This window comes from Meles meles, chromosome 1 (genome assembly GCF_922984935.1).
Source record: "Meles meles chromosome 1, mMelMel3.1 paternal haplotype, whole genome shotgun sequence".
Classification (NCBI taxonomy): Eukaryota; Metazoa; Chordata; class Mammalia; order Carnivora; family Mustelidae; genus Meles; species Meles meles.
In genome coordinates this window covers 22,666,801-22,693,303 of record NC_060066.1, presented here as the reverse complement: position 1 = coordinate 22,693,303, position 26,503 = coordinate 22,666,801, and the positions used below count along the sequence as shown (strand labels likewise).

The window sequence follows — 26,503 nt, the reverse complement described above, 5'->3', positions numbered from 1 at the left end:
CAAAGACTTTTCTGCATAAAATATTCAGGTAAAAACGTTATTCAGTGACAGCCTCTGTCCAACTCCTATCCTCCAGCTACTGAGTTCCCATCCTTCTCTGAAAGTCAGTGTTCTTAAAAGGGCCACCAAAGTCTGATCATCCTATTTTATTTTATTTTTTTTGATCATCCTATTTTAAACAGTGCAATGTATCCACCATCCTGCCTCATTTACCATTCTCTGTAATATCTGTCACATAATATAGTACATATTTACTTACCCATGCTCCACTGATTAGTACTTAAGTTCCAGGAGGATAAAGACTTGTTCATTGTTATTTAGTTTCTAAATAGAGTAGGTGCCTAGCAAACACTCTTTATAAGCAAGAAGCCCAAGTCACAATTTCTAATAATCAAATCCTAGGAGAAAACCTAAAAAGTCAGTCTTGTTCTCCTTAAAAATATTAACTGTATCTTGAATCACACTCTAATTTCAAGTATAACTGAAATGTATTCTGTACCCATAAACCATCTAGAAATTTTAGTTTCACATCCAAATTATGCATCTTGCTTCTTTCACTGAGAAGCAGTACCCCAGTATGTTTTGCTATGTCTAAAAGAATTACAACACTGATTTTAAAATCTATCAAATTTCCAGTTAGAAAAATATTCTTAGGCTTTCCCAGATTGTAGCCCAACTATTAGACAAAATCTAGAACTTTGGAACAAATAGTCCATCTCGTACTTCACTGTAAAATGTTTTGTAATGTTTTCTAATTTTTATACATGGGACCTGTTATTTTGGGAACTCCAAAAGACTAAGATAAAGGTCAGCAAAAAACCTAGTTCTATGTTTCTGTATTTCAGAGCAACTTCTACAGGTATTCTCTAAGATACTGAGATTGTAACTAAAGATTCTATAACATATGACTGACAAAGGAGAAAGAAGCTTAGCGATCTAAAACAAGAGTAACAGAACAGAGAAGAGTCAGAATTAAGACCTTATGTTCTGAATTTTGTAAGTCAAAAAGTCTGTTTGCTCACCAGTGATATCAATAGGTTCCAGAGCAAAGGCTTCTTCCTCATTTGGAACAAGTGTTGTCTGATCAGTCATAGTTGGCATTGGTTCAACAGGATCCACTGAATCAGGACTATCAGGCCCACCCACTATAAAAACAGAAATTTGGTTAAAAAAGGCATGGATATATAATACATCTCCTGTAAGTGGGGGAAAAAAATCCCTATGAGAAATAAAGAAACACACTGGTACCAGTAACAAACATTTCCTAATTATGAAGAAGGCCCTCCAGAGGTGAACCTATTGGCTAAAAAAGGGGGAGTGGTGCAGTTGGTTAAACACGGAAGAGAATCAGAATGATCCTAAGCACTGTATTTAAGGAGATTTATAATTCACTAAGAGCTGGAACTTTCAGTTTTGGTCTTCTACATTCGTACCTTTTTAGCTGCACACAATCATGCCCACATCACTGAACAGGAAGCGCTTACTTGATACGTTATCATCCTCGTCCATATCATCGTGCGCCGGCTGTTCTGGCAACATCACACCTGCCTCAGACAGGGCAGGGGGATCGTCAAAGATACCACCATCATTATTACTTATAAGTTTGTCATCTGAAATAGGGAATAAAATTTAGTTAGGACTTGAAAAAGAAATGCTAGAAGAGCCAATCACTGGGAAAATTACATTAAAATCACCCAAATTTAAAAATTTGTGTTCCACTTGTTTTTTTCTTCAAGGTAGCATACAAAAGTATAATGGTATAGGGAAAAAATTCTATTTTCTAGCTGACATCTCTATTTAAAATATTTAATATATGGTATCAAACACAAATGGCGCAGTTTAAGAACTAGTAAAACTTAAAACTCCGAGACAAGCACCTTTACAAAATGCAATAATGTCGTAACATTTTTAGGCTACAGTTGCACAGAGAACTTCAATGAAATCAACCAGTCACAATCCACACATGTATACCTGAAGAGCTGCTTACAACCGAGAATTCACGACTTCTCTTAAACACCACAAATGAACGAAGAAATGTTAGAATAATCACCTTGTTGTCACCTACCTAAGATACCACCATCATTTCCTTCTCCAAAATTGTCATCTTTATATTGGTCTTCGTATTCTAAATGATTAATTTTCTCGTTCAGATTGCTGGTGCTCTGTTCAGGCTCTAACAGGAGGTTAGAAGCGCTAGTGCTCACTAACATGTCATCATCCTCAAAAGCACTTCCTTCTCTCATGATCTCACGATCATCCATTCCAAAGTCACCTGAACAAATTTTAGTTGTTAGTGAAAAAACATGTCATAAAAGAAAACAGCTAATGATTATAATTGGAATGTCACATTTACTATCTGAAACCTTATTTACCTTTGAGTATTAAAACATCCAGTTTAAAACTTTAAACCCATAGCATCTCTATTTTATAAACGGATTCTGGGGCATGACTAGCACATTCAAACAAAGGCTAAAATTTAGGCTATCCTAAATATATTAAGTAAATTTAAGTATGTCTATAGGTTACATTGCATAAACATTCAGACTTAAACTTTGTTATATGTTTTCATCAAGAAAACAATTTGGCTACCTGTTTTAAACACTGTTCAAGAAGTAGATGGGGTACTTGGGTAGCTCAGTCAAGCATCTGCCTTTGGCTCAGGTTGTGATCCCAGAGTCCTGGGATCAGCCCTGTGTGGGGCTCTGTGATCAGCAGGGACTCTGCTTCTCCCTCTCCCTCTGCACCCCAACCCACCCACCTCATCCTAGCCCACTCTCACAAAAAAAATCTTTAAAAAAGCAAAAAAGGGTAGGTACATACTAAAATTGTTGCCATGGGATTAGTTTAAAAATGGGCATTACTGGGGCACCTGGGTGGCTCAGTGGGTTAAGCCTCTGCCTTCGGCTCAGGTCATGATCTCAGGTCCTGGGATCGAGCCCTGCTTCGGGCTCTCTGCTCAGCAGGGAGCCTGCTTCCTCCTCTCTCTCTGCCTGCCTCTCTGCCTACTTGTGATCTCTCTGTCAAACAAATAAATAAAATCTTGAAAAAAAAAAGGGCATTACTTCAGACTTGGGACTTTTCACACAGATCCATATATAGGATCTATCACTATATGGGAAGCAGGAATAGGCAAAGAATAAAAAAGTTTGGTGCATAAACGGAAATGACTGATGCTTAATATACTGGTAGGAAGGCAAATTCTTTTCTTGATGAAAAAGCATGAGATGAAATTTTGTCCTTCTGTCATCATAAATGTAACATGTGTCTGGGTTTTCTTTTTCAAATCACTAGATGTGCTGCAACATAATTCTAACATTACTAGCTAGTGGCTAGTGATTTGTTTCTCTATTACCAAAATCATTTTCTTGTAGAATACTGATGTTCCCAACTTCTTCTCTCATGGTTATTTCTTCCACTCTACTCTGGTTCAGGCTGAACTGCTGGGCCACATCGATGTCACTTTAAAAGAATTTCAAATACATTTTCATCTCAAATTTCACTGCAATGTATATAGAAAAAAAATCCTAATTCTCTCTACAAGGAAAAAACATACATACAACAGTCACCATGGTTTATAAGCCTTAGTACTTGAAATCACTACCTAGGTAATATACTATACACGTGAAAAACTTAAAAATGCACAGTCTAGGTAGGTATGGGTTTTCATCAGGGTCGTGGTGTGAACGCTGAAGTTACCCAGCTTTTCTGAGACTGTTTCTTCCTCTAACAAATTAATCTCATACTGTTTAAAAATATTAAAATGAAAGACATGTAATATTAAGCAACAACGTGGAATTATCATTGGCCAAATTTAGAATAAATGGCAAGCAGAAGTATGAGAGACTTCTGAGACATATCAACCAAATACAGTTTGGAGAATTTACAGAGATTCTAACTTAAACAAACTGAAGAAAAAAAGGCTTGTGTGTCTACTGGGGATATCTGAATGCTGACTGAATATTACATTAAGGAATTATTGTAACTTATTTTAAAGGTGGGCTGTTATTATGGATAGATTTAGAAAATTCCTTCAAAAGAGATACTGAAGTATTTACAAAGAAAGTAAGATATCTATTCTTTAAAATAATCCAGTGGGAGCTGGAAGGTGAGTTGTGGAAATACATATGAAACAAAACTGGCAACATATTGGTAATTAAATAAATTCACTAATCTTTCTACTTTTTAGCTGTTAAATTTCCATGATGAAAACTTTAAAAAAATACATTAGAAGAGGGAAAAAAAAAAAAAAAAAAAAAGGAAATCAGCTAGATAGCACCTACATTAACACACACACACACACATCAAAATATATCATAAATAGGAATCACAGATCATTTTAAGAAGCAGAGAAATTTCTCCAAAAAAAAAAAAAAGAAAAAAAAAATGGGGCCTGGTATAGAGGGTTTCTTGGTTGTCAGTTGTGCTACTAAATCACAGGAAATTACCGCCACATTCCCTGTCATGGTAAAGACAGCTGAGTTTTGAGGACTTAAGAAAAGGGAAACACACTACAGTATTCTGCTATAATGGCCTTCTCTGTACAACTTTCCCCTCTTAAATGTACGTGGTAACAATGATCTTTTCTTGCTCTTCAAAGAGTTATCTCTTATGTTTACTTAAAAAAAAAAAAAAGAAAAGAAATTATGGGTGAGTATAACCTGCGAAAATGATAACCAGTAGATGACTTTAACATATACCTCCAAAGAAAAATCATAAAGCAATAGTTCATGTTCACTGATTTCATTATGTAAAGCACTAATACCCAGAAAACTGTTTAGATTATACAAGCTTTGGCCTAAGAATATCAGAATTCTCCCATCTTAGCTTTGTTAAAGTTGCTATCTATACAACTTTCTCACAGAAAAAACAATTCTAGGTTACACGTTCCATATGTGCATACTATCCTATTTGAAAGTTTATGTATTTTAACCTGTTAACTTAATGCCAAAATATTCCAAAGAAAACTGTATGTCTGATGCATGTAACGTTATTTGTAGACCAAATTAACAATTAAAAGAGGGAGGAGAGACATACTCTAAGTCAGGCAGTGGCTGATCAAAGTCATGAAATTCTTCAGGTAAGGTAATAGCATTGTAAGCAGCTTCTCGATTTTCCTCAGGCAGGTCAACAACACCTGGAAAAGAAATAGTAAGCTTGAAGGTCTAACGGTTAGAGCAGAGATTATCAAGAGATCAAAGGAAGGTAAAGTCAGTACATTTATAGTCTAGAAAGAATGGTAATATATGCAATGTACCACTGAAAGACAAGTACTTCTATTTTTCAATAATCATAAGCCAAACGATCTGCTTTCCAACAAGAAAGTCAAAGCACTACCTATGCATTAAAGTGATGTTTTTAAAAGGATGTATCAACAAAAAAATATTAATAACCACTTTCTCAATAACATGAAATTTGTAAGAAGAGGAACGACTGCAAAGGAGCACTTTCCATGTTAAAGAGGAATTGTTTACTTTAGGATAAGTGGGACTGCATTGTTTTATTTCTCTATATTCTTCAAGTGGTCTATACTAAAAATGCATTGCTTTAAAAGACAAACAAAAAGCATGGTTATTTAAGCAAAATGCAGTTAGTATCCACAGGTCTGAAATCATTTGAGTATCACACCCTCTGCCTAAACATCTTTGGTTTTTGTTTTGTTTCAAGTTTTTATTTAAATTCTGGTTAGTTAATATATAGTTTAGTATTAGTTTTAGGAGTAGAATTTAGTGATTCATCACTTATATATAACACTTACATCTAAACAAGTGCCCACCTTAATAACCATCACCCATTTAGCCTACCCCCACCCCACCTCCCATTCAGCAAGCCTCACTTCGTTCTCCATAATTAAGAGTCTCTTATGGTTTGCCTCCCTCTTTTTTTCCTTTCTCCTCTGTTCATCTGTTTTATTTAAATTTCACATGAGTGACATCATATGGTATCTGCCCTTCTCTGACTTACTTTGCTGAGCATAAGCTAACACTCTCGCGCCATCCATGTCATTGCAAATGGCAAGATGTCATTCTTTTTGATGGCTGAATAATACTTCATTGTGTATGTACACACATGTATATGTGAGTACGTATACACACACCTCACATCATCTTCATCCATTCATCAGTCAATGGACTTGGGCTCTTTTCATAATTTGGCTATTAGAGATGATGCCGCTATAAACACTGGGGTGCATGTGCCCCTCTGAATTAGTGTTTTTGTATCCTTTTGGTAAATTCCTAGTAGTGCAATTGCTGGATCATAAGGTAGTTCAGGTTTTAATTTTTTTGAGGAACCTCCACACTGTTCTTCAGAGTGGCTGCACCAGTTTGCATTCCCACCAACAGTGTACGAGGGTTCCCCTTTCTCCACATCCTCACCAACATCTGTTGCTTCCCGTGTTGTTAATTTTAGCCATTCTGACAAGTGTGAAGTGATTTCTTATTGTAGTTTTGATTTGTATTTCCCTGATGAGTGATACCATCTTTTCATGTGTCTGTTAGCCATCTGTATAACTATTATTTTAAATAAGATCTTAGATCTCAAAAGATTCACTGTTCACATATTATAGTACTAAAATACAACCGCAGCAGGAACTACCGTAAAAGGCATCTCTCCTATACACTGATTATTTTAATTACAATAGAATTTCATCAGTGCTTTAAAAAATTATAAGTGAAACATGAATTCAGATGAAAAACCGTAGTTATTATCTACGGAAATCTGGTTCTTAGAGTCCAGCTTTAGAATCAATCATGACCTAGGATCAAACAGCAAAAAACTACAAAGAACATTTAATAAAACTCTCAGGTTAAAAGTGAATTTTAAAAATATGCTAAAATTATCCAGAAAAAAAATTTAAATCCCAAGATTTTTCTTTTTGGAGCTACATTTCTAAAAAATCATGGAACAATTAGTTTTCAAGATTTCAACTCTGGGGCACCTGGATGGCTCAGTGGGTTAAGCCACTGCCTTCGGCTCAGGTCATGATCTCAGGGTCCTGGGATCGAGTCCCACATTGGGCTCTCTGCTTGGCAGGGAGCCTGCTTCCTCCTCTCTCTCTCTGCCTCTCTGCCTGCTTGTGATCTCTCTCTGTCAAATAAATAAATAAAATCTTTAAAGATTTCAACTCTGTTCTACAAAAACTAATGAAAAGGGGTTAAAAAAGAGTAAAGTATCATAATTCCAAATGCATGAAAAATGTGGGCTTCTTCCCTTGACCCACTGCCTCTCCAAGCCTTGTCCTATTGTTGAAGGGTTCCTTGTTCTACAATTAAAATGAACGGATCTAGAACATACGCTTTGCAGGTTTTCACACTACATAAAACTCCACGGTTAAAAAAAAAAAAAGTCAACAATACCTGGCCGAAAAGCCATTTTTATCTTAATGAATGCTTCATTACAGTCTGCAAGGAGGTATTTGGCTTTTCTGTGATAGATTCGAACTACTCCCAGTAAGAGATGTCCTGATGTTCGGAGTGCCATCTTCACCTATGAGTAAAACATTAATATTAATCTAATTTATAAAGTTAATTTCTTGGTTTTATAGGTATCACACTTCAAAAGCTTATACTCTGAGCAATTTGTAGGCAGCTTTTACTTTCTCTCTTTATACTTTTAATCATTTATTTGACATTTCCTTATAATCACTTATATTTTATTTATGCCTTTATCAGTAAATCTTCAATATCTACAAAGAACAGACTGGTAGTAATTCATCAGTTAACACAGATATAAAGGTAGCTATGAAACAGGTTGTAAGGTACTCCATAGACTGCTGTCATAAGCACATTAAGGAACATGGAACACTCTGGTTGCTACTCCATAACTGTTGCTCCTTGCTGGCTAACCAAACTCTGATTTTGTTGGGAAGTGAATGTCCCCAGCCCTGAAGAACTGACTCATTCCTCTTCGCTAATGCTTCTTGAGCCGGCACAAAGCCCAGTTCAATCAACAAGAAAGAGGAGCAAAGTAGGCCAGTTTCTGGGAAAGATTTTCCCAATAAAAGAACACCTGCCTCTTTCTTCTCCCTTTCTATATTGTGAGTAGGTGGGGTTTGGAGCCGTTTGTAGTCATGAAGCCCTAAGTACAAGGACAAGAAACCAATGTTAAGATTAGTGAGTCCTGGGGTGCCTGGGTGGCTCAATCAGCTGGGTACCCAACTCTTGGTTTCAGCTCAAGTCATGATCTCAGGGTTGTGAGATTGAGCCCTGCATGGGGCTCTGTGCTTAGTGTGGAGTCTGCTTGGGACTCTCTCCCTCTTCCTCTGCCCCCACCTCCCGAGCAAAATAAATAAATGAATCTTTAAAAAGAAAAAAAAAAACAAAACTGGTGAGTCCTTAGATGAATGACATCACTGAACTGCTCGAATAATCCTAAATCTCCCTATTTCTACATTTCTGGTTAAGTATTAATTTCCTTATTGTTTAAGCCATTTTTCACCGAGTTTTATTAGTTGACTGGAAGGCAAACTAATAAGGGGTAATGGTAACCCATCTTTTTTCACAAGAAAATATACTCTTCAGCCTGTTTTTTCCTTTTTTTAAAGATAGATCTCATTCAGCACTTATGTGAGATCTACTGTGTGGGATGAGATACAGTAGTTGGGAAAAGAAAGAAAAGTAAATACCCAATCTAAACAGAATGATTCAAAAATCAAAAAACAGGATGATTCATTTCTCAACAGAATGAATTCAAAGTTCAGAATGATTCAAAATTATATATCCAAAATATAATACAGAAAATTTTTTGAGAGCAAGACAACATGAACTCAAACTTCCCCAGATCATTTTCCAAATCATACCATAAAGTCCTCAATTTCTGAAGTAGCAAATAAAGCTGTTAATCATTTGCTTAAGTTATGATTAATACATTGTTACTTAAAAAATGAAACAGTATATTTTTAAGTTGTATGTCTACTGTCTATAGCAGCCTAGGATTCTATTTGTAATGACTCTCAGGTTCTACATTTATGAAAAAATTCACATGACTTAAAGCAAAAATTTTGAAATTTACTGCTATAAATTCTTAGGTATCTAAAAGTATAAACTTGTGACCAAATCTAGGACTTATCATATGAAAAATCCTTGATATGAAAATACCCAATTAAAATATTGAACCTTATGGAAAAAGAGAATCTACTTTTATGAGGTGGTCTTAGGAAATTTAAAATACTGACTGCACCTTCACTTAAGAAAGGATGAGGGGGACAAGCCATAAGTGACTCTTAATCTCACAAAACAAACTGAGGGTTGCTGGGGGGAGGGAGGGTTGGGAGAGGGGGAGTGGGGTTACGGACATTGGGGAGGGTGTGTGCTATCGTGAGTGCTGTGAAGTGTGTAAACCTGGCGATTCACAGACCTGTACCCCTGGGGATAAAAATACATTATATGTTTATAAAAAAATAAATAAATAATTAATTAAAAAAAAAAAAAAAGGATGAGGGGTTCAAAACCCTTTGCATGCAATTATCTTGTAAAGGATTAAAAACTATGAGAAAAGGTGGAGTATGGGCAAAAACTTTCCCTGTATATTAGTTGGTTCAGAGTTGAGTAGGTAAAACGAAGTATGCCATATCTGTTGAGCTAGCTCATGTTAAGAGTGTAGGTGTAACAAGGAACATGGGCTATATATGCAGAGAAAGCTCTACAAGGGTAACCAGTGGCTGTTCCAGCAGAGGGATGGGGGTAAAGGGGCAGAAAGCAAGCTGCAACTGAGCTATATATCTGACACTTGCTGGAAACAACTAAACCGACATTCACCCACAACAACTGCACACCAAGAGCAAACATTAGAAATTTCAAGTCAGTTCACTCTGTGGAGGTATCTTTATAGTCTACCAAAAGAAAACAAGATCAAATAACCCACTTAGAAATGGTTTTTAAAAAATAAGTTATTCTTTCTCTCACACACAGTCTAGTCTTTTACATTATTCCTAAACCGCGTGCCGTGCTTTGTGGCTATTCATACATACCTTATTATCAGATTGTCTTGTACTCTTTTGTAGCCTAACAGGGTACAAAATACTCTGCACATACTACAAAAAATTTGTTATCCTTTTAAGCCAAATCACCCTCAATATGTTTATAGATGTTAAAAAGATTAGCTGCACATATTAATTTCAAGAAAACAGCTCCTTTTTCCATTCACTTACCTCAGTAAGCATATCTATAAAAAGTAGAAAACTTCATATTATCATACAATTTGACGAGCAGTGCAAACTGGTACTATCTCCCTATGCAGCAAACCACGAATGTCTATCAGAAGTCTTATCACTTGGCCCATTGATTATATTCCTAAACACCAACATTAAGGGAAAACTTACAGATATGAACAAAAGATCACTGAACATGAAGCTTCTCTATGCAATACTGGTTTTGATGTATTTTAATCTCACATAAAAATTAAGTCAAGAAAGACCAGATGTGAACAAAATATTTGCAAGCAGTATTTATTCAATGGTTATTATTTTTTTTTAATTTATTTATTTGACAGAGAGAGATCAAAAGTAGGCACAGAGAGAGAGAGAGAGAGAGGAGGAAGCAGGCTTGCCGCTGAGCAGAGAGCCCGATGCGGGGCTTGATCCCAGGACCCTGGGATCATGACCTGAGCTGAAGGCAGAGGCTTTAACCCACTGAGCCACCCAGGTGCCCCTCAATGGTTATTTTTTAAGAAGACAAAAATAAACCTGTAGTCCTACTACCTAAAGAAATCTTTTGTATATATTTTTTCTTTTATATATTTTAATACACTGTACAGGGTCAAAGGAATTAAAATTCAAGAAATTATGAAAAAAAATATATATTATCCAAAGAAGAGACTGGTAAAATAAATCATGTACAATCAGAACAACGAATTACAGGTCCATAATCCTTTATCTTAAATCTTAGGTGTTTTGGAATTCAGAGCCTCTTGGTCATAAAGATAATGTGGCACATGTAATGGATATTAAGACACTCCCAGGGGGCGCATGGGTGGCTCAGTGGGTTAAAGCCTCTGCCTTCGGCTCAGGTCATGATCTCAGGGTCCTGGGCTCTCTGCTCCGTGGGGAGCCTGCCTCCTCCTCTCTCTCTGCCTGCCTCTCTGCCTAGTTGTGATTTCTCTCTGTCAAATAAATAAAATATTAAAAAAAAAAAAAAAAAGACACTCCCAGTAGCATCTATTTAGAGCAGTTTCTAATAATCATAGCCATTAGTGGTTCTATACTGAATATATGAATATACAAGTGACCTCACTTCAACTTCTGTCAGTCAAGTCTGTTCCCGTTTTTTGTATTTAATCTGTGGATAAGAGACTAGGACACAGTACAATGCAATATCAAAAATGATGATAAAGCTATGAGCAGAAGTTTTCCTGAACAGAGACTTGTTACAAAACGTATAATGGAGTTGTGTACACATAGAATAAGGAGAAAAATTATTTGTAAAAAACATGGACACGTTTTAGAAGGCATGCCAAAACACTAAAGGTTTCTCTAAGTTGTAGGACTAGAGATCACCTATTTTCCGGTCTGTAAAGTTTTTATTTTAATATTGTCTTAGAAATTTTAACATGACAGAAATGTCTTTAGTAACAAATTCCACCAACTCTAACTCTAAAACCAGCCAAAATTCCAGACAGATGGAAATTTTATAATTCAGCTCTAATTAAAAATACAAACTTTCACTTTCTCACGTAAAACATACCCTTTCCCACACGACTTTTCTGAACAAGTCTCGTCTAGATCCCAGCTTTATTCCTTTCAGATCCTCTTGCTCTTTCAGCAATCAAGAATTACTCTTATTTAACACACTATGGCAACCAGCAGCATCCAAACTGCCAAATCTAAGAGTAGCTCACAATGCTGGTCCAGACAGCTGTGATCTGAAACATTTTCTCAATAGGACAATGGGTATGTTTGTGTGTTAATACAAAGTCCAAGAAGGGACCATTAAAACACAGATTTCTATAAAATCGTATTTAAGAACTTTTCCTTTGAGATTAGTCCTTACACATTTTTGAAGTCAATGTATCTGCTTTTCAATGAAGTGCTAATGATGTTAATAGATGTAATTGTGTGTTCTAAAGTCCTTTCTTGGCAATACAAAAACCCTGGTTTACTTAGTTACACTATTTGTGAAATTCAAGGGTGAAAAACCACTGCTTCAGAACAGTTTCAGAGGATGTCAGTAAAAGCTCCTCTAGGTACAGAGCAGTAAACAGGCAGATAAGGTAAGGACTTTCATGAGGCCTCCATTCTAGTGGGAGTAATTAAATACTTAGGAGAAGAGCACAGCAAGTATAAAAGTTCTGAGACAGGGAAAAAGTGGGATTATCTTCAAGAAACAGTAAGAATCTGGGTATTTTTGAGCAAGTAGGTCTTGGAGCTGAGGAGGAACAAGCATTATGGACACTATTTACCAGGTGGATAAGATAATTAGATCTTGATCCCTACAACCTTTCCCAATTAATGGATCCTTTCTTTGAATATTTTTAAAATTTCCAAATTAGAAACACTTACATACATATTTTAGTACAAAAACATCTAGAAAGACAAATATAAAATTTCTGGGTACTGCCTGATCTCATTCTTATCTACCATGAATCAAAGTATCAGTGCACTTACAGAATTTTTAAAGGGAACAGCATATCAAACTGGAACTATGGATAATCTACAAATTTTTCTTTGCCTCTAATATACACAGATGTTAACCTAATTTTACAGAATTCTATTTTACAGATCAGTAAACAATCAAACTGAATAAAAAGTATCAATATCAAACATACCTTTGGTGAGATGATACTCTCCACACTGCTCTCTAAATTACACTCAAACACATGGGCTTTGGTTAGCTTCTTATCCCAATGGGCCGCTAGCCAAATTTTGGCCAGAGGCCCTCTCTTACTGAGGACAAAATGTGCGTAGAACATTGTTCCGACTGATTATGAAACAGGAGGAAACCTGAAAGGGAAAAAGAGTTAATATAAATACCATATGAAAACAAAGATTTATCAAGACATGTAAGAAATTTGAAAATAAAAGTTTTCAATTCTTTTAAATATAAGAACTATGAAAGGTTTGAGTAAAGTACAATACACATTTAAAAGAACCTACTGCTTAGTTTTGAGAGGGGAAGGAAAAAACCTCAAAATATTAGGAGCTGAAGGGACAGGAGCCAAACCATTTCTATACTCCAAATAAAAGTACCAGGATTTTGTTTAGTTTTTTAGTAAAAATTGTCACCAGACAACTCTTGCTCATTCTGAAGTTCCATCAAGTGTTCATTCCATTCCTACCTTGATTACTGACTGTAGAGTCTGACTGTGGCCAAAAGCTAGGTAATACATTGTTCATGGCAAGAAAACTATGTCCAAGAAGAAAAACACTCAGGAACAGATATTAATTAATGTGTAAATTTCCATTTTTTAAAGAATCCCATTAACAATTGATACTCACCTAGATGCTTTATACAATAACTACTATCTCTTGACAAGCACTGTGAAAATACAGATTTCATATTGTACCAAATAAAGATAAGAAGGTGGGTCGGCTCCATTTTACAGGTGACTAGTTAGAAAAACTGAGGCTTAAAAGCTATTTTATATATAGTTTTCCCAACTCAGGAACTTGAAAAGCACTCGTCCAGTTATAATTTAAATACTATATTCAAGACAATGACATAGGATAATATTTATGTTATGACTGAAATAGCCTTAGTAGAAATGTAAGTGTTATTCACATTTTATTTTTCTTTCAGCAAGCTGTTATAAATACATAAAGGAAAAAAAAAAGCAGCTTAAAAACTCCAGCTTGGAGAGTACATTAATTGTGCATGTTTCCTGTATTTCCTGTGTTGATAGTTCCCTTATATTATTTTTTTTAAGATTTTATTTATTTACTCGACAGACAGAGATCACAAGTAGGCAGAGAGGCAGGCAGAGAAGAGAGAGAAGGAAGCAGGCTCCCCGCTGAGCAGAGAGCCTGATGTGGGGCTCGATCCCAGGACCCTGAGATCATGACGCGAGTCGAAGGCAGAGGCTTTAACCAACCCACTGAGCCACCCAGGCACCCCAATAGTTCCCTTATATTATTTTCCCTCTTTCACAGAAGATTAAAAAAATCTATTTTGCCAGATGCATTTTTTTCTAAAACACCCAGAACTAGAAGATGTATGTCATATTTTCACATAAATAAACTCAAGCACATCTATACCACATGAGAAGTACTTAAACATTTTTAAAACATTTTTGACCTTGAAAAAATTGTAGATTTGCAGGAGTCCCAGAAATAGTACAGAGAGGTCCCACTTATCCTTTAACTACTTTCCCCCCAATGGTGACATCTTATATACATATAGTATCAAGACCAGGCCAGTGACATTGGTACAATGTGTATATATAATTCTACACCATTTTATCACATGTGCAGATTTGTGTAACCAACATCGTAAGCAAATAAAATGCAAAACTAATTCATCAACACAATGCTCTCCCTCTCCCATCCTTTTAAATTGTCACACCCATTCTTTCCTCTCTACCATTCCTAAGCCCCACCAACCAACACTCTGTTCTCTATCTCTAATTTTGTCATTTTGAAAATGTTACGTAAATGGAATCATACAGTATGTGACCCTTTGGATTCAACCTCTAACACTCTTTGCAATCCAACCAAATTATTCCAAGTATCAGTAGTATGTTCCTTTTTATCACCGAGTAGCATTCCATGAGATGGATATACCACTATTTGCTTTGTCAATCATTTATTGAAAGATATTTGGTTACTTCTAGCTTGAGGCTGTTTCAAGTAAAGCTGCTATAAGTATCTGTGTATACAGAATTTTAGTGAACAGAGTTTTCATTTCTCTGGGACAAATGTCCCGACGTATGACTGCTGGGTAGCATGGTAAGTGTATGTTTAATTTTAAAAGAAACTTTAACACCTACCAAAATCCTAGTGAGTTTTCTTATAGCTATTCACAAGATGTTTCTAAAATTTACATGGAAAAGCAAAGGAATGAGAATAGCTTTTTTTTTTTTTTTTAAAGAATTGGGATGAATTTGTCTAACCAATTTCAAGATTTACATAGCTACAATAGCCAACACTATATGGCAGACAGAAAAAGACACAGATAATGCAATAGGATAGGGAACCCAGAAATCCACTTAAGTAAGTCCAACTGATTTTTCACAAAGATGAAGAAGCTTGACAAAAGGGAAAGGATAGTTTTTTCAACAAATAATGCTTGGGTGACTGGACATAATCCACAGGTGGGGAAAAAAAGAATCCCAATCCAAACCTCACACATTATATAAAAAGCAACTCAAAATAAATCACAGACTTAAATGTAAAAGTTTGTAATTTTCAGAAAAAAACAGAGGGAAAAACCTTTGGTATACCTAAAGCTTGGTGTATAAACACACACACACATTTTTTTTTTTTTTTTTTTTTGAGAGAGAATAAGAGAGTGAGCGCACCAGAGCGAGCGCATGTGCTCAAACACACAAGCCGGAGGAGAGGGAGAAGCAGACTCCTTGCTGGGTAGGCTCCCGGGGATCACAACCTGAGCAGAAGGGAGAGGCTTAACTGACTGAGCCAACCAGGCACCCCAGTAAGTTTTTTCAGATGAGCACTAAAAACATGTCCCATAAAGGAAAAAAAAAAACAAATAAGGAAATTCTGTTCTAGGAAAGAGCTGAAAATGTAAAGATAAGGTACAAAATGGGGGAAAAAATTGAAAATGACGTAATCTGACAGGGACTTGGATCCAGAACAAAGAATTCTAAAAACTCAAGTAAAAAAGTCTAATTAGCGGGGCGCCTGGGTGGCTCAGTGGATTAAGCCGCTGCTTTCGGCTCAGGTCATGATCTCAGGGTCCTGGGATCGAGTCCCGCATCGGGCTCTCTGCTCCGCAGGGAGGCTGCTTCCTCCTCTCTCTCTGCCTGCCTCTCTGCCTACTTGTGATCTCTCTGTCAAATAAATTAAAAAAAAAAAAAAAGTCTAATTAGGAAACAGGCAAAAGAAATTTCACAGAAAAGGACATAACAATGGCAAATAAGAACAAGAAAAGATGCTCACCATCACCAGTCATTAAGAAAATGCAAATTTAGACCCATGAGAAATCACTGCACATCTATTATAAGACCTAAAATAAAAAGTAATGGCAATACCAAAGTCCAATGAGGATATACAGAAGTTTCAACCCTTATACACTGCTAGTTAGAACAAAAATTCCTTTTTGAATTAGCTTAAAAAAATCCAAAGTAAATAAACACTAATTTTCATGTTTTTAGAGAGACTGTAAATTTTAAAATGAGACTTTGCTTACTTTACTGTGAATTAAGTCTTTAATTCTTTCCAGTGATATATAGAATTTCTTTCCAATGATATACAGAAAATATTTATTAGTTAAACATATCATAAGCAAGAGACGTCTGTCAAAAATGTCTGAAAGGGTGGAGGGTGGTGGCGCAAAAGTAATTCAGTCAGGTTTGCCTCCTCTCACTTAATGGCAAAGGGTCCTGAAATTCTCATTTGCTGAACCAGATGCTCCCAGGGGATCTCTAATTTACACAAGAAAAATTGTGTCCAAAGGAAAAAAAAACAGACTTCATCAATTGCTCAATGCTGTGAACTCTTTCTCTCAAATGTGAAGAAAAGAACTAAGGAATATGAAACTAGGAAAAATTCATATCAAAAACTCTAAGGTAGAAGAACTAAGTAACACCTCAAATGTATCTTATATCCTGCTCAGCAGTATTTTATAGTTCAAAATATGCTTCCCATAACGAAAGAATCTATGTTGCAAAGCAGTGTTTTTATTTTTACTTTAAGCCTAAACATTTGTTAGTATGAAAATTAAGCTCCATCAACAGCACTATAAAGTCTACAGGATTTTGTAGAAATTCAATATGGCAGTCTGTTCTTAGAAACACGGTCACTGTCATACATAAGACGTCCCAAGTTTCACTGCAGAAGATAGCTGTACTCAAAAAAAAAATCTCCTTAATATTTAGCTCTTAGAATATTGCTCACTGCAATAATACATACTTAATAAGGAAATGAAATACACCAAGTGATCTCATAATTGACACATGTAAAAAATTCTAGAGATTTTAAAAATTAACACTGGCTCTTTTCAACAGGTGTCAGTAGCTCATGGCCAGGACTTAAGCTCCTAGTCAGAGTACCATGCCTAAAATATCCCAGCTATGCGGAGGCAGAGATTCCTAAATAGATGCTTTCCTGGCATGGGACGGGGGTAACTAAAGTAGAGTGGTGCTAAAATTATTCTGGGAAACAATTAGCAAGAGGAAATCACCCTAATAACTAAAGGAAGCCTGAAGAACAGTGGTGGATCAAGTACTGGCTTATATCTAAATATGGAGAAAGTATAATCATTGCTTCTAAACAATCTTTTTCCTTAGTATCACTATCCTTTAACCAATCTTAAAAAAGAAGTTGATTAATCTCTGTAGATTTTTAATTTCTGTATATCTCTGTTAATCCTTTGCAAAAGATCTTAGCATAAAGCCTGCATTTGGTCCCAGAGCAGAGTTTAGCAATTTCATGATTTCTCATTTTTTCCTAAAGCAGCAAACTTTTCTCAATATATCCTAAAAAGTAATTTCATGTTTTTACAATATGAATTATGGTATTTCACTGTTAGAAAACAGGGCAGGATAATGGTTGTATAAATTGGTATAACCTCTTTGAAGGGCAATTTGCCAACATCTTATGAAAACCTCAAACACTGATACTTTTAAACCAGAAAATGCACTTCCAGTAACAATGCCAAAGATATACTTGGAGGGGTAAAATATTTATAACAACAAAAAAATCTTAAAAATCTCAATAAGATCTAAGAATTTTGTGTGTCCATCTTCTCCATGACCGTTGTATAAGTACTAGCCCATTTTACAGACCGGAAAACAGAGAAAAGGAGAGGACAATGTGCCAAAGGTCACTAGCATATAATGCAAGTGGGAACTTGAATTTCAGAGCCCACATCTCTAACTGCAACACTGTGTTGCCCTACCAGCATGAATTTTAACAAAATACAGCCATATAACAGAATTTTGTGTGGCCTTAAACTATGATATACATATATATATATTTTTTTTTCCTAAAAGGAGGGCTCTAATATATACTTCATGCTCTTGCATAAAATATCTGTGGCATACAAATGAAACGGATGACACTGGTTACCTTTGGAAGGTGAGCCTGCTGGGAAAGTGCGACCTACCTTTTTGTACTGTTAACTGGGGAACATACACAAATATCACGTACTCAAAGTAAATACCAATATACTGGATGTCAAGACATAATCCTGCTTTGCCATTAACGGTAAAGTTAAGCTACTTAGTCTGTGTGGTTCATTTTCACAAACTATAAACACTCTGAAGACTGAAATTCAGGGATTTACTAACTTCGGAGAACTATACCTAACTCATGTAATTATCTCTGAGGGACTGGGGAGTGTCTCAAGAACAGAAGTTAAGGGGCGCCTGGGTGGCTCAGTGGGTTAAAGCCTCTGCCTTCGGCTCAGGTCATGATCCCAGGGTCCTGGGATCGAGCCCCACACGGGGCTCTCTGCTCCGCAGGGAGCCTGCTTCCTCCTCTCTCTCTGCCTGCCTCTCTGCCTAGTTATGATTTCTCTCTGTCAAATAAAGAAAATATTTAAAAAAAAAAAAAAAAAAAAGAACAGAAGTTAATTCCAACCCTGCACACTAACACTGGTACTAACATTCTTTGAACAAGAGTTTTACAATCAGAAGGTCCTAGATTCAAATTCGGCTCCCTCCTTAGTTCTTCAGTAAGGGTTAAAAGTTACTTAACATTTGAGTGTTAGCTTACACATCTATTAATTGAGGATATTTACCAAGCAGGGTTATGAGAACGATACGGAACAGCAAACACAATCCCACTAGATGTAAGTAAACAGTAACTTTGAAAAAAATCACACAGCAGAGCATATACATGTCAGCATAATAATGCCTAACAATCTGACATCACATTTAAACAAATAACACAAAACCTTTATTTCTCAAAAATTAGAAATTTCCCTTCTGTACAAAATTGTAAAAGATAAAATTCCTCAGAATATGTGTTCCAGTAAATAGAAATTCATCAGGAAAGAAAAAGTCAACTTTAAAAATACTTTAAACATACGCCACTCTAAGTGGAAAACTTAATTCCTGAGTGTACTAATGTACTGTCTTTATAAATAACAAAAAAATTAAATTAGGTTACACTTCACCAATGTAATTCTAATTTTGTATAAAACGCACGATGTCCATTAGTTATGCACTGCTCTCACCTCAACCATTTACGAACTGTTAATAATTTAATCACTGGATATGGTATATGTCATCAGTGTCTTTTATTAAAAAATAATTATGAGTTGCCTTCAACATTAAAAAAGGAAATTTAATGACTACAACTAAGGAAAGCTTCTCCAGTCCCCGTCTCCAAAATTCTGCCGACTCACACAAGTCACTGGCATTTGCATTCATTTTATGAAAGTAAGATTTTTTTTTTTTCTGGAATTCAGTGATGATTCTAAACAGCATTATGAGAGCAAATATTAATCTTCGCTTGCAAAGACAGCCGATCAACACAAGCCTTCACCAGAAAACCTTAAAAAAACACAAACGCGTTTTTGAACGCTTAAGACAGCCTAACAAATCATGGGGTGGGCAGACAAGCCCTCCAGCGTTTTCTTCTTTCAAATTTGAAGGAGGCTGCTAGGTCTGGCAGCGCGAGACAGTGACACCCCGCTCTATCACAGCAGATCAATCTTTCCCGGCGAGCAAAAAAGACGTCAAGTATTTGTCAGAACACACACCTTCCCAAAGCGTCCCTGTATCAGCATCAAAACACTCAATATCCTAATCATTAAAAAAGTCGGGGTGGGGGACCAATTAGGCTAATTCCCTAGGAATCAAAAGCAACTTCCCTTGGTCGGGTTTTCTATTGGTCTGTCCAATATTTAATATTCCCAACAAAATTTTCCTTTAAAAAGGGGGAGGGGGAACAGCAGCAATCCCTGGAGAGGTGCCCGCGGCGGTGTTGAGGCCCCACAGGGCCCGCGAAGGCTATGCCCGCACATCTCCGACCCCCGAACCCAAGCTGGGCGCACGGTTGCTGCCCCCTCGGAGCTGCCAACACGGGCGCCGACCCGCCGCCGCCTCCCGCCCCGCGTCTTCCTAGACAGCCATTTTTACCGGAGTAGGCGGCCCGGTCCCCAGAGCGGGCTCGTTCAAACCTCCGCCTCTCCCTCTGCGGCGCAGGGTTTCCTCTACCTCCTCCAGGAGATGCGGCTCCCGGAGGACTAGCGGAGTAACGGCTTTTTCCGCCTTGGAACGGACCAGAACCATTTGCTACCAAACAAGCGATACTGCGGGCCCAGGCTGCGCGGGACCTGGTCGAGGGCGGGCCCAGGGGAAGAGGCCTGGGCGGGAGGCGCTGCCGTTCCGGAGCTCGGAGGGTGGCAGCACGGCCACCGTCTTGGGGCGCAGCGAGTGCTCTTCTCCCTCGTCCTCTCCCCCCACCCCGGCCCCCCTGGTCCAGCTCTTAGACAGCAAGGCAGCAGGGAAGGGGTAGGCGGAGGGAGCCCTAGGATAAGAGGGGCTGGCCCAGTATCTTACCTTGCTCTCCGCCAGGGAGCTGGGCGGGCTGGGTGGCCTGGGGAGGGGAAAAGGGTCGGGGGAGGGGGCGGGGAAAGGGGGGGAAGCCCCTGTGAGGTGTAGCTTCGGAGCAGCACCCGCCGCGGCAACAGCCACCGCCTCCTTTCCGATTCACTCAAACAAACAAGATGGCTGCCGTTACGCCGCGGCTCTTCCTGCCGCCCAAATCCTCGGTTCAAATCGGCAGGATGTTTACGGTCAAAATGGTATCTATGCGCCTGCGCAGCCAGCCTGAGCCCTAGAAGGAGCGACGCAGGCGCAGTGACCATTTCCTTTTCTTCGGAACCCACCCCCCACCCCCCACCGCCCTCTGGTTGTGCGGCCCCAAACTGAGCAAGCGCAAAAGTGATTCTCTTGCCAGAGGGTCTTCAAGTGTTGTGGACCTGGCAGATAGCGCACGCGCAGTGCTTGCCAGTGGAGTGAATTTCTGGTTTACCTTTATTCCTACGCTTGTTTTAGAGGGAGTATCTGTTGTGCAGATTTATTTGCCAGGACACAAAAATTAATTTTAATGGTTCCATAGTGACGAAGATAACATAAAACCCTTAAGATCCACAAAATATGGGGGGGGGGGGGGTTTCATTGAATCAATCTATATTTATAGATGGTCTTCTCCGAACCATGTATTGTGACAGATAGGGTCTAGGGCATAATGATGAAATTGAAGGAGATAGTACGTGCCTTCATGAAGCTTCCGGTATAGCTAGGGAGGAATTTTTAGAAATACTTGTGCCACAAAAAAAGCCAAATGTACAAGGAGACCCAAAAATGGGGAATTTGGGAGTGGAAGAGAAGGTCTTCCTTGAGCAATTGATGAGGAGCTGGGATGTGGAGGTTGAGTTTCCAAGAAGAGAGAACATCATGTCATCATGTGCAAACGTCTCATGGCAGAGTGTCATGTGTCTGTACACTAATGGAGTCGTCTTCATTTTAGAAAGACCATTCAGGTATATTGGAGAGGACTAGAGTAAATGTCTAGGTGTAATTTCTGGTCGTTTGTGGGTTTTTTTAAAGGAAATAAAACCAGGAGGAATGGTCAACAGATTCCTTATGAGGTTGTAGTGGAGGGAGTTGCAAAGATGATTCCTCTGGTTTGGGACTTACTTGCAAGGAATAAATGGACTGGACTGGGAAACCATACATGGAGACAGAACAGATGGAGGAAGGTTATATGAAGATTAGTTTTGTTTTGTTCAGTTTGTTGTCTATCCCACCATCAAGTGTCCATTCTCTCCATGGCTGCCTCAACTGGTCTTTCCACTCCCATTCTTCAATTATTCACTTCCCTGCAAAGAACCTTTGCAGCCCAAAGAAACTTTCCCAGCCTAAAGAACCTTTGCAAAACACATGTCTAATCACTCCCCTTCCCTTCTAAAAACTCTTTCATAGCTTTCAGGTTATTACCCAGAATACTTAATGAAGCCCCTGCCTCCTGCTCTAGCTTCCTCTGCTGCTTGCTCCCCCAGCTTTCTCACTGTGCTCAGACACTCCACTTTCTGAATCATCAAAAGCACTATGAGCACTTCTGCCTCAAGAATTTTGCACTGGCCGTTTGCTGTGCTTAAAACAGTCTTGCATTTCCATCCCTTCCCCTTGGTCTAATGCTGAATCTTCCACATCCTAATTCCACAGTTACTTCCTCAAGAGAGTCTTCCCTGATCCTCTGTATTATTTAGGGTAATGCTATTGTTATAAAATAAATCCTCTCCTTACCCCAAATTTCAGGACTTTACAAGATGGCCCTGCCATTTACTGCCTGTATGGGGATAATAATTTTCATGATTTTTGAAAGAATTAAATGAGATCATATATACAAAGTACATGGCATAATGCTGGAAACTGAGTAATTACTCAGCAAATTGTGGCTATTATTCTTGTTCCTTCTATTTTCTGAACAATGAAATAGCCAGCAAGGTAGGGTAAATCTTTATCAGATACCCAACTTTTAAGAACATTGAAAATACCTGGATACTCTAAATGTCCCTCTTAACTATACTTGCTCTAGGCCCATTTTGTAATCCTTATTTGAAAATTTATCTCTCTCTCCACCTCTCCCCTCCTTTTCCCTCTCTTTCTCCCTCTTTCTCTCTTCCCGGCTGTTTCTCCTCCCCCTCCCCCCCCTCCCTCCAGTTCTGAATTCTCAAGGTACTATCACTTCTCCTCTCTGGAACTATTTTTTATTCTTATCCATTAGATCTCCACCCAAGCCCACCTTCTTCCCTTTTGTGGATTTTATATAATTTCTTCATATACACCCCTAGTCCCCTAAATCTGCTAGATTTAATTCTTTTGAACAAGGTATACGTTCTGTTTTGGCTCAAAGTCCCATCCTATCAACATATTCGTTCATTTCTGTGTATTAAAATGTCAAGTTAACTTTTCTTGTTACAGAAGTTAGCTTCAGTCAACATCTCCTTTACCTGGAAAAGACTTACCTGGAAAGGCTTATTTGATGAATCTGCATAAGTTAATTTTAATAATTGTGAATTTGTTTGACTGAAACCATGACGGGGCTGATTTAAATTATAGCTTTAATCTTCCTTTAGTTGAAAACAGTCAGTTTCTCTTTTCTAATTACTTAGTTGATGACTTGTCTGATTTGGGATAATCACTGAATGATGATGCCATCATCCCGATCATCATATATATAAACATATGCATAATCATCATCATACATTTATGAAAGCAACTGTGCTCTTTCTGTCTTACTTCACAATGACATACACACCCATAACTGAGACTTAATGTGAAATAAAAACTGTTACAGAAAAAGACAACCGATAGCAGAGTTATTTAAGAATTAGACAGAATTCTGTAGACTTATTCCTCTGAATTGCCAAATTTCAAAAACAGAATTAATTATATATTATTTGTATGTATATTAAGTAGGAGGCATTGCATTAGGAGAGAAATAAGGAAAATGGATAGATTTTCAGGAGTATTTCAATGATAGTAATGGGTGAGTAGTGAACATTTTATCCCAGAATTTTAAAAAATCTTCTTCAAACAAAGAAAAATCAAAGTATAAAATATTTGTTGCATGAGACTCTTAAACCTCATTAAAGAAAATCCAGAAAGACTGAATAACTTCTTTCAGATTTGGGGCTAGGCAGAGAAATGGATAGAAAATAACTGAAAAAACTTGTATATTCTGGCTTTTCTTGTCAATATCCTTTTTTGTCTCTAAAAGAGACTGTACTATTTTTATCAGAAAGGAAATGCATTTTAAGGACAACAATCCCAGTCAAAAATGTTATAATCAGACAAAGACGTCATATAAGAAGCAGACAGATTAAGGACAAAACATTGAAATATCAATTCTTACTATGCTTAGATATCAAGAAAATGATTGGTAATGGGGTGTGAGGGAGGGTTTTGTAAGTCACAGAAATGGTAGACCCTATTCATAGCCCCATGCTCAGCATGGGGCATGGGGGTTTGAGTCAGTATTGTGCTCTCTAGGGGGGCTGCAAATATTTCTGTCTGGGTTTACTAAAGGTCTGCTTGGGCAAGTAAGTTTCACCAAAGAATCGCAAAGGGCCAGAGCAGGCCCTGGGATCTGCAGGTGCATGGGGCAGGTGCGACTGGGAGTTTGTCAAGGGTTAAGGTTGAGACCAGGGAGTGCCGCAGACACAGAAGCAGGGCCAGGGTCTATGCTAATTATTTAGACTTCTCTCAGAAAATGTCCTGCTAACTGCATTTCAACACTGAGAGCATTTTTAACTCTTAAGCTGGGAGTTTTTGTCTGCGACCGTTTGGATTCATTCCTTCTGTTTTCAAGCCCATCATCTCTTCTGTGCAACCTACAGCACCTTTGAGACTGGGTGTTTATTCAAAAGCAGATGGATAGTGTTTCCTCTGAACCCTTCTAGCCATAGCAGAATTCAGACATTTTTATTGTTGTAACACGATTCACTTTGTTCCTTTCATTCTGCGAAACTGCTTACTAAAAATAGTAGGACAATTTGGAAGCAAGTAAGTTTGGGTAGATCTCTTAAATCCTATACGACTAACAAGGTAACATCTTAATGAAAAGTCCTTGCCAACTTAAAACAGACACGTTAAATTACCACTAATAAAGAAGTCATGCAGTAAATATAGTACTTTTTCTAAAAAGAAGATGATGGTGGCTTGTTGGAAGAGGTGGAAAGGAAGGTAGAAGCTGCCGAGTTATGAGACAGGGGCAGAGATAAATGAAACTCTAGCAGTAAGCACTTCAGAGAGACAGCTTGTGGCTAAACCAAGCCAAGAGCTGACTCGAAGTGAATGGGCATCATGTACAGTCCCCTGTCTTCCGTGGCCTCAGCTGTGTTAATGTGCTTTGCTTTAACTTGATGGGGACAAAAAGGTTAATGAGCCGGGGAAAGGAATCATACCTGAACTATTGTAACTTTCATGTGATTTGGAAATTATTTCCCTATCTGCTAATCCTGTGTGAGGAATTAACACTATTATATAAACGCACAATGAAAAATAATGGACCAAAATTATTTCCCTAAGACTAAAGGCAAACTTTATTATCAATGAGGTCTGATATATTTATGGTAGAATGAGAAAGAATGATGCTTGTCCAACTTTAATAGGCTTATAACTTGGGAACTTGTGAAATTGCTAATTTGCATTTGGCAGTTTGGGGTGGGGTCCAAAATTCTTTTTTTTGGTGGTGGGGGGGGGGGACAAGCTTCCAGGTATTTTGAGGCTGCTAGTACATGGACCACATCAAGCAACAAAGATTTTTTACACAACAGACTTTGGAACTAAATAGACCTGAGTTTATATCATGGCTCTTCCATTTAGTAGCTGTGTGACCTTCAACGAGTTGCTCAACTTCTCTGAGACTCAGTTTTCTCATCTGTAAAATCAGGCTAATTATATCTATACCCTCTTGGTTGTGGTGTTCACTACCCAAGATGATCTAAAGCATCTAGCGTAGTGCTTGGCACATTATTTAAGCCTAATAAATAACAGTTACTATTCTAATATCATTGTAGTTGGATCTGATAATTTTCTCCTTCACTATTCACATAGAATAAAGATCTATATTGAGTTACATGACAAAATCTGAGATTTGCTTCCCAACATTTTCCTCTTTTCCTTTGGTTTGGCATATGGCTCCAGGTAAAACATTACATTTACCAACCTCTCTTGCATATAGATGTGGTGAAGTAAATATGTTGTATTCAGTGATATGTGAGTGTTCATAAAAGATTAAAGAAGGAGCAGCTCAGACTTCTTTTTTCTTCATCCTGCTGGATGAAGGAATGTGGAATGTGGATGTGATGGCTGGTGCTCCAGCAGCCAGTCAGAACCATGAGTACAAGGGTTATGCTAAGGGTAGTGGAGCAGTGAGATGGACATGTTTGGATCCATGATAACTTTGTAGAACTCTCATGTGACTTCTCAAGTGCCCACTCCCAGACTTCTTTCTTATAAAATAAGAGAAATAAAGTCATGCCTTGCTTGATATTTTTGTTTCTTCTATTATTTGCAGCTGTATCCAGTCCTCCACTGATACAAACACTTACCTGGTTCAAGTGTTTTATAAGATACAAGGGATATAAAAATGAATGTCTAGTCTCTAACTTCAAGTACCTCAGTCTTCTATGTTATATCATTTAGTGGTCTTTCATAGAGTATTTTATATTTTTAATATATTTTATAATTTTATATATTTATATATTTTATAATATATATTTTTTATATTTTATATTTTATAATTTCATTGGAAGAATTTTTTCACCTATAAATGTCACTTTCAAGCACCATGTCTCATTATTATTTTTTGATGATGCAGATGAGTCTCCCACTAAATGTGTTATTTCAAGTCTTTGTCATACATTCCATT

At 37.5% G+C, this 26,503-nt stretch overlaps 1 protein-coding gene across 2 annotated transcripts in view; it reads right to left on the bottom strand.

Moving 5' to 3' along the window:
- Nucleotides 1-20,807, bottom strand: part of RAD21 (RAD21 cohesin complex component) — a 30,332-nt gene extending 9,525 nt beyond the window's left edge. Inside the window, exons 1-8 of one of the 2 annotated variants that reach the window (XM_046016514.1) lie at nucleotides 20,620-20,807; nucleotides 12,760-12,934; nucleotides 7,356-7,485; nucleotides 5,035-5,134; nucleotides 3,353-3,459; nucleotides 2,066-2,272; nucleotides 1,485-1,610; nucleotides 1,023-1,145 (exon numbers count right to left, since the gene is read on the bottom strand). In XM_046016514.1, coding sequence (XP_045872470.1) covers nucleotides 1,023-1,145; nucleotides 1,485-1,610; nucleotides 2,066-2,272; nucleotides 3,353-3,459; nucleotides 5,035-5,134; nucleotides 7,356-7,485; nucleotides 12,760-12,903 — 937 coding nt within the window. In that variant the 5' untranslated portion in view covers nucleotides 12,904-12,934; nucleotides 20,620-20,807. Of the gene's footprint in view, nucleotides 1-1,022; nucleotides 1,146-1,484; nucleotides 1,611-2,065; nucleotides 2,273-3,352; nucleotides 3,460-5,034; nucleotides 5,135-7,355; nucleotides 7,486-12,759; nucleotides 12,935-20,196; nucleotides 20,332-20,619 lie in introns of those variants that run through there. The other variant, XM_046016522.1, reaches the window with a different exon arrangement.
- Nucleotides 20,808-26,503: the final 5,696 nt, after the last annotated feature.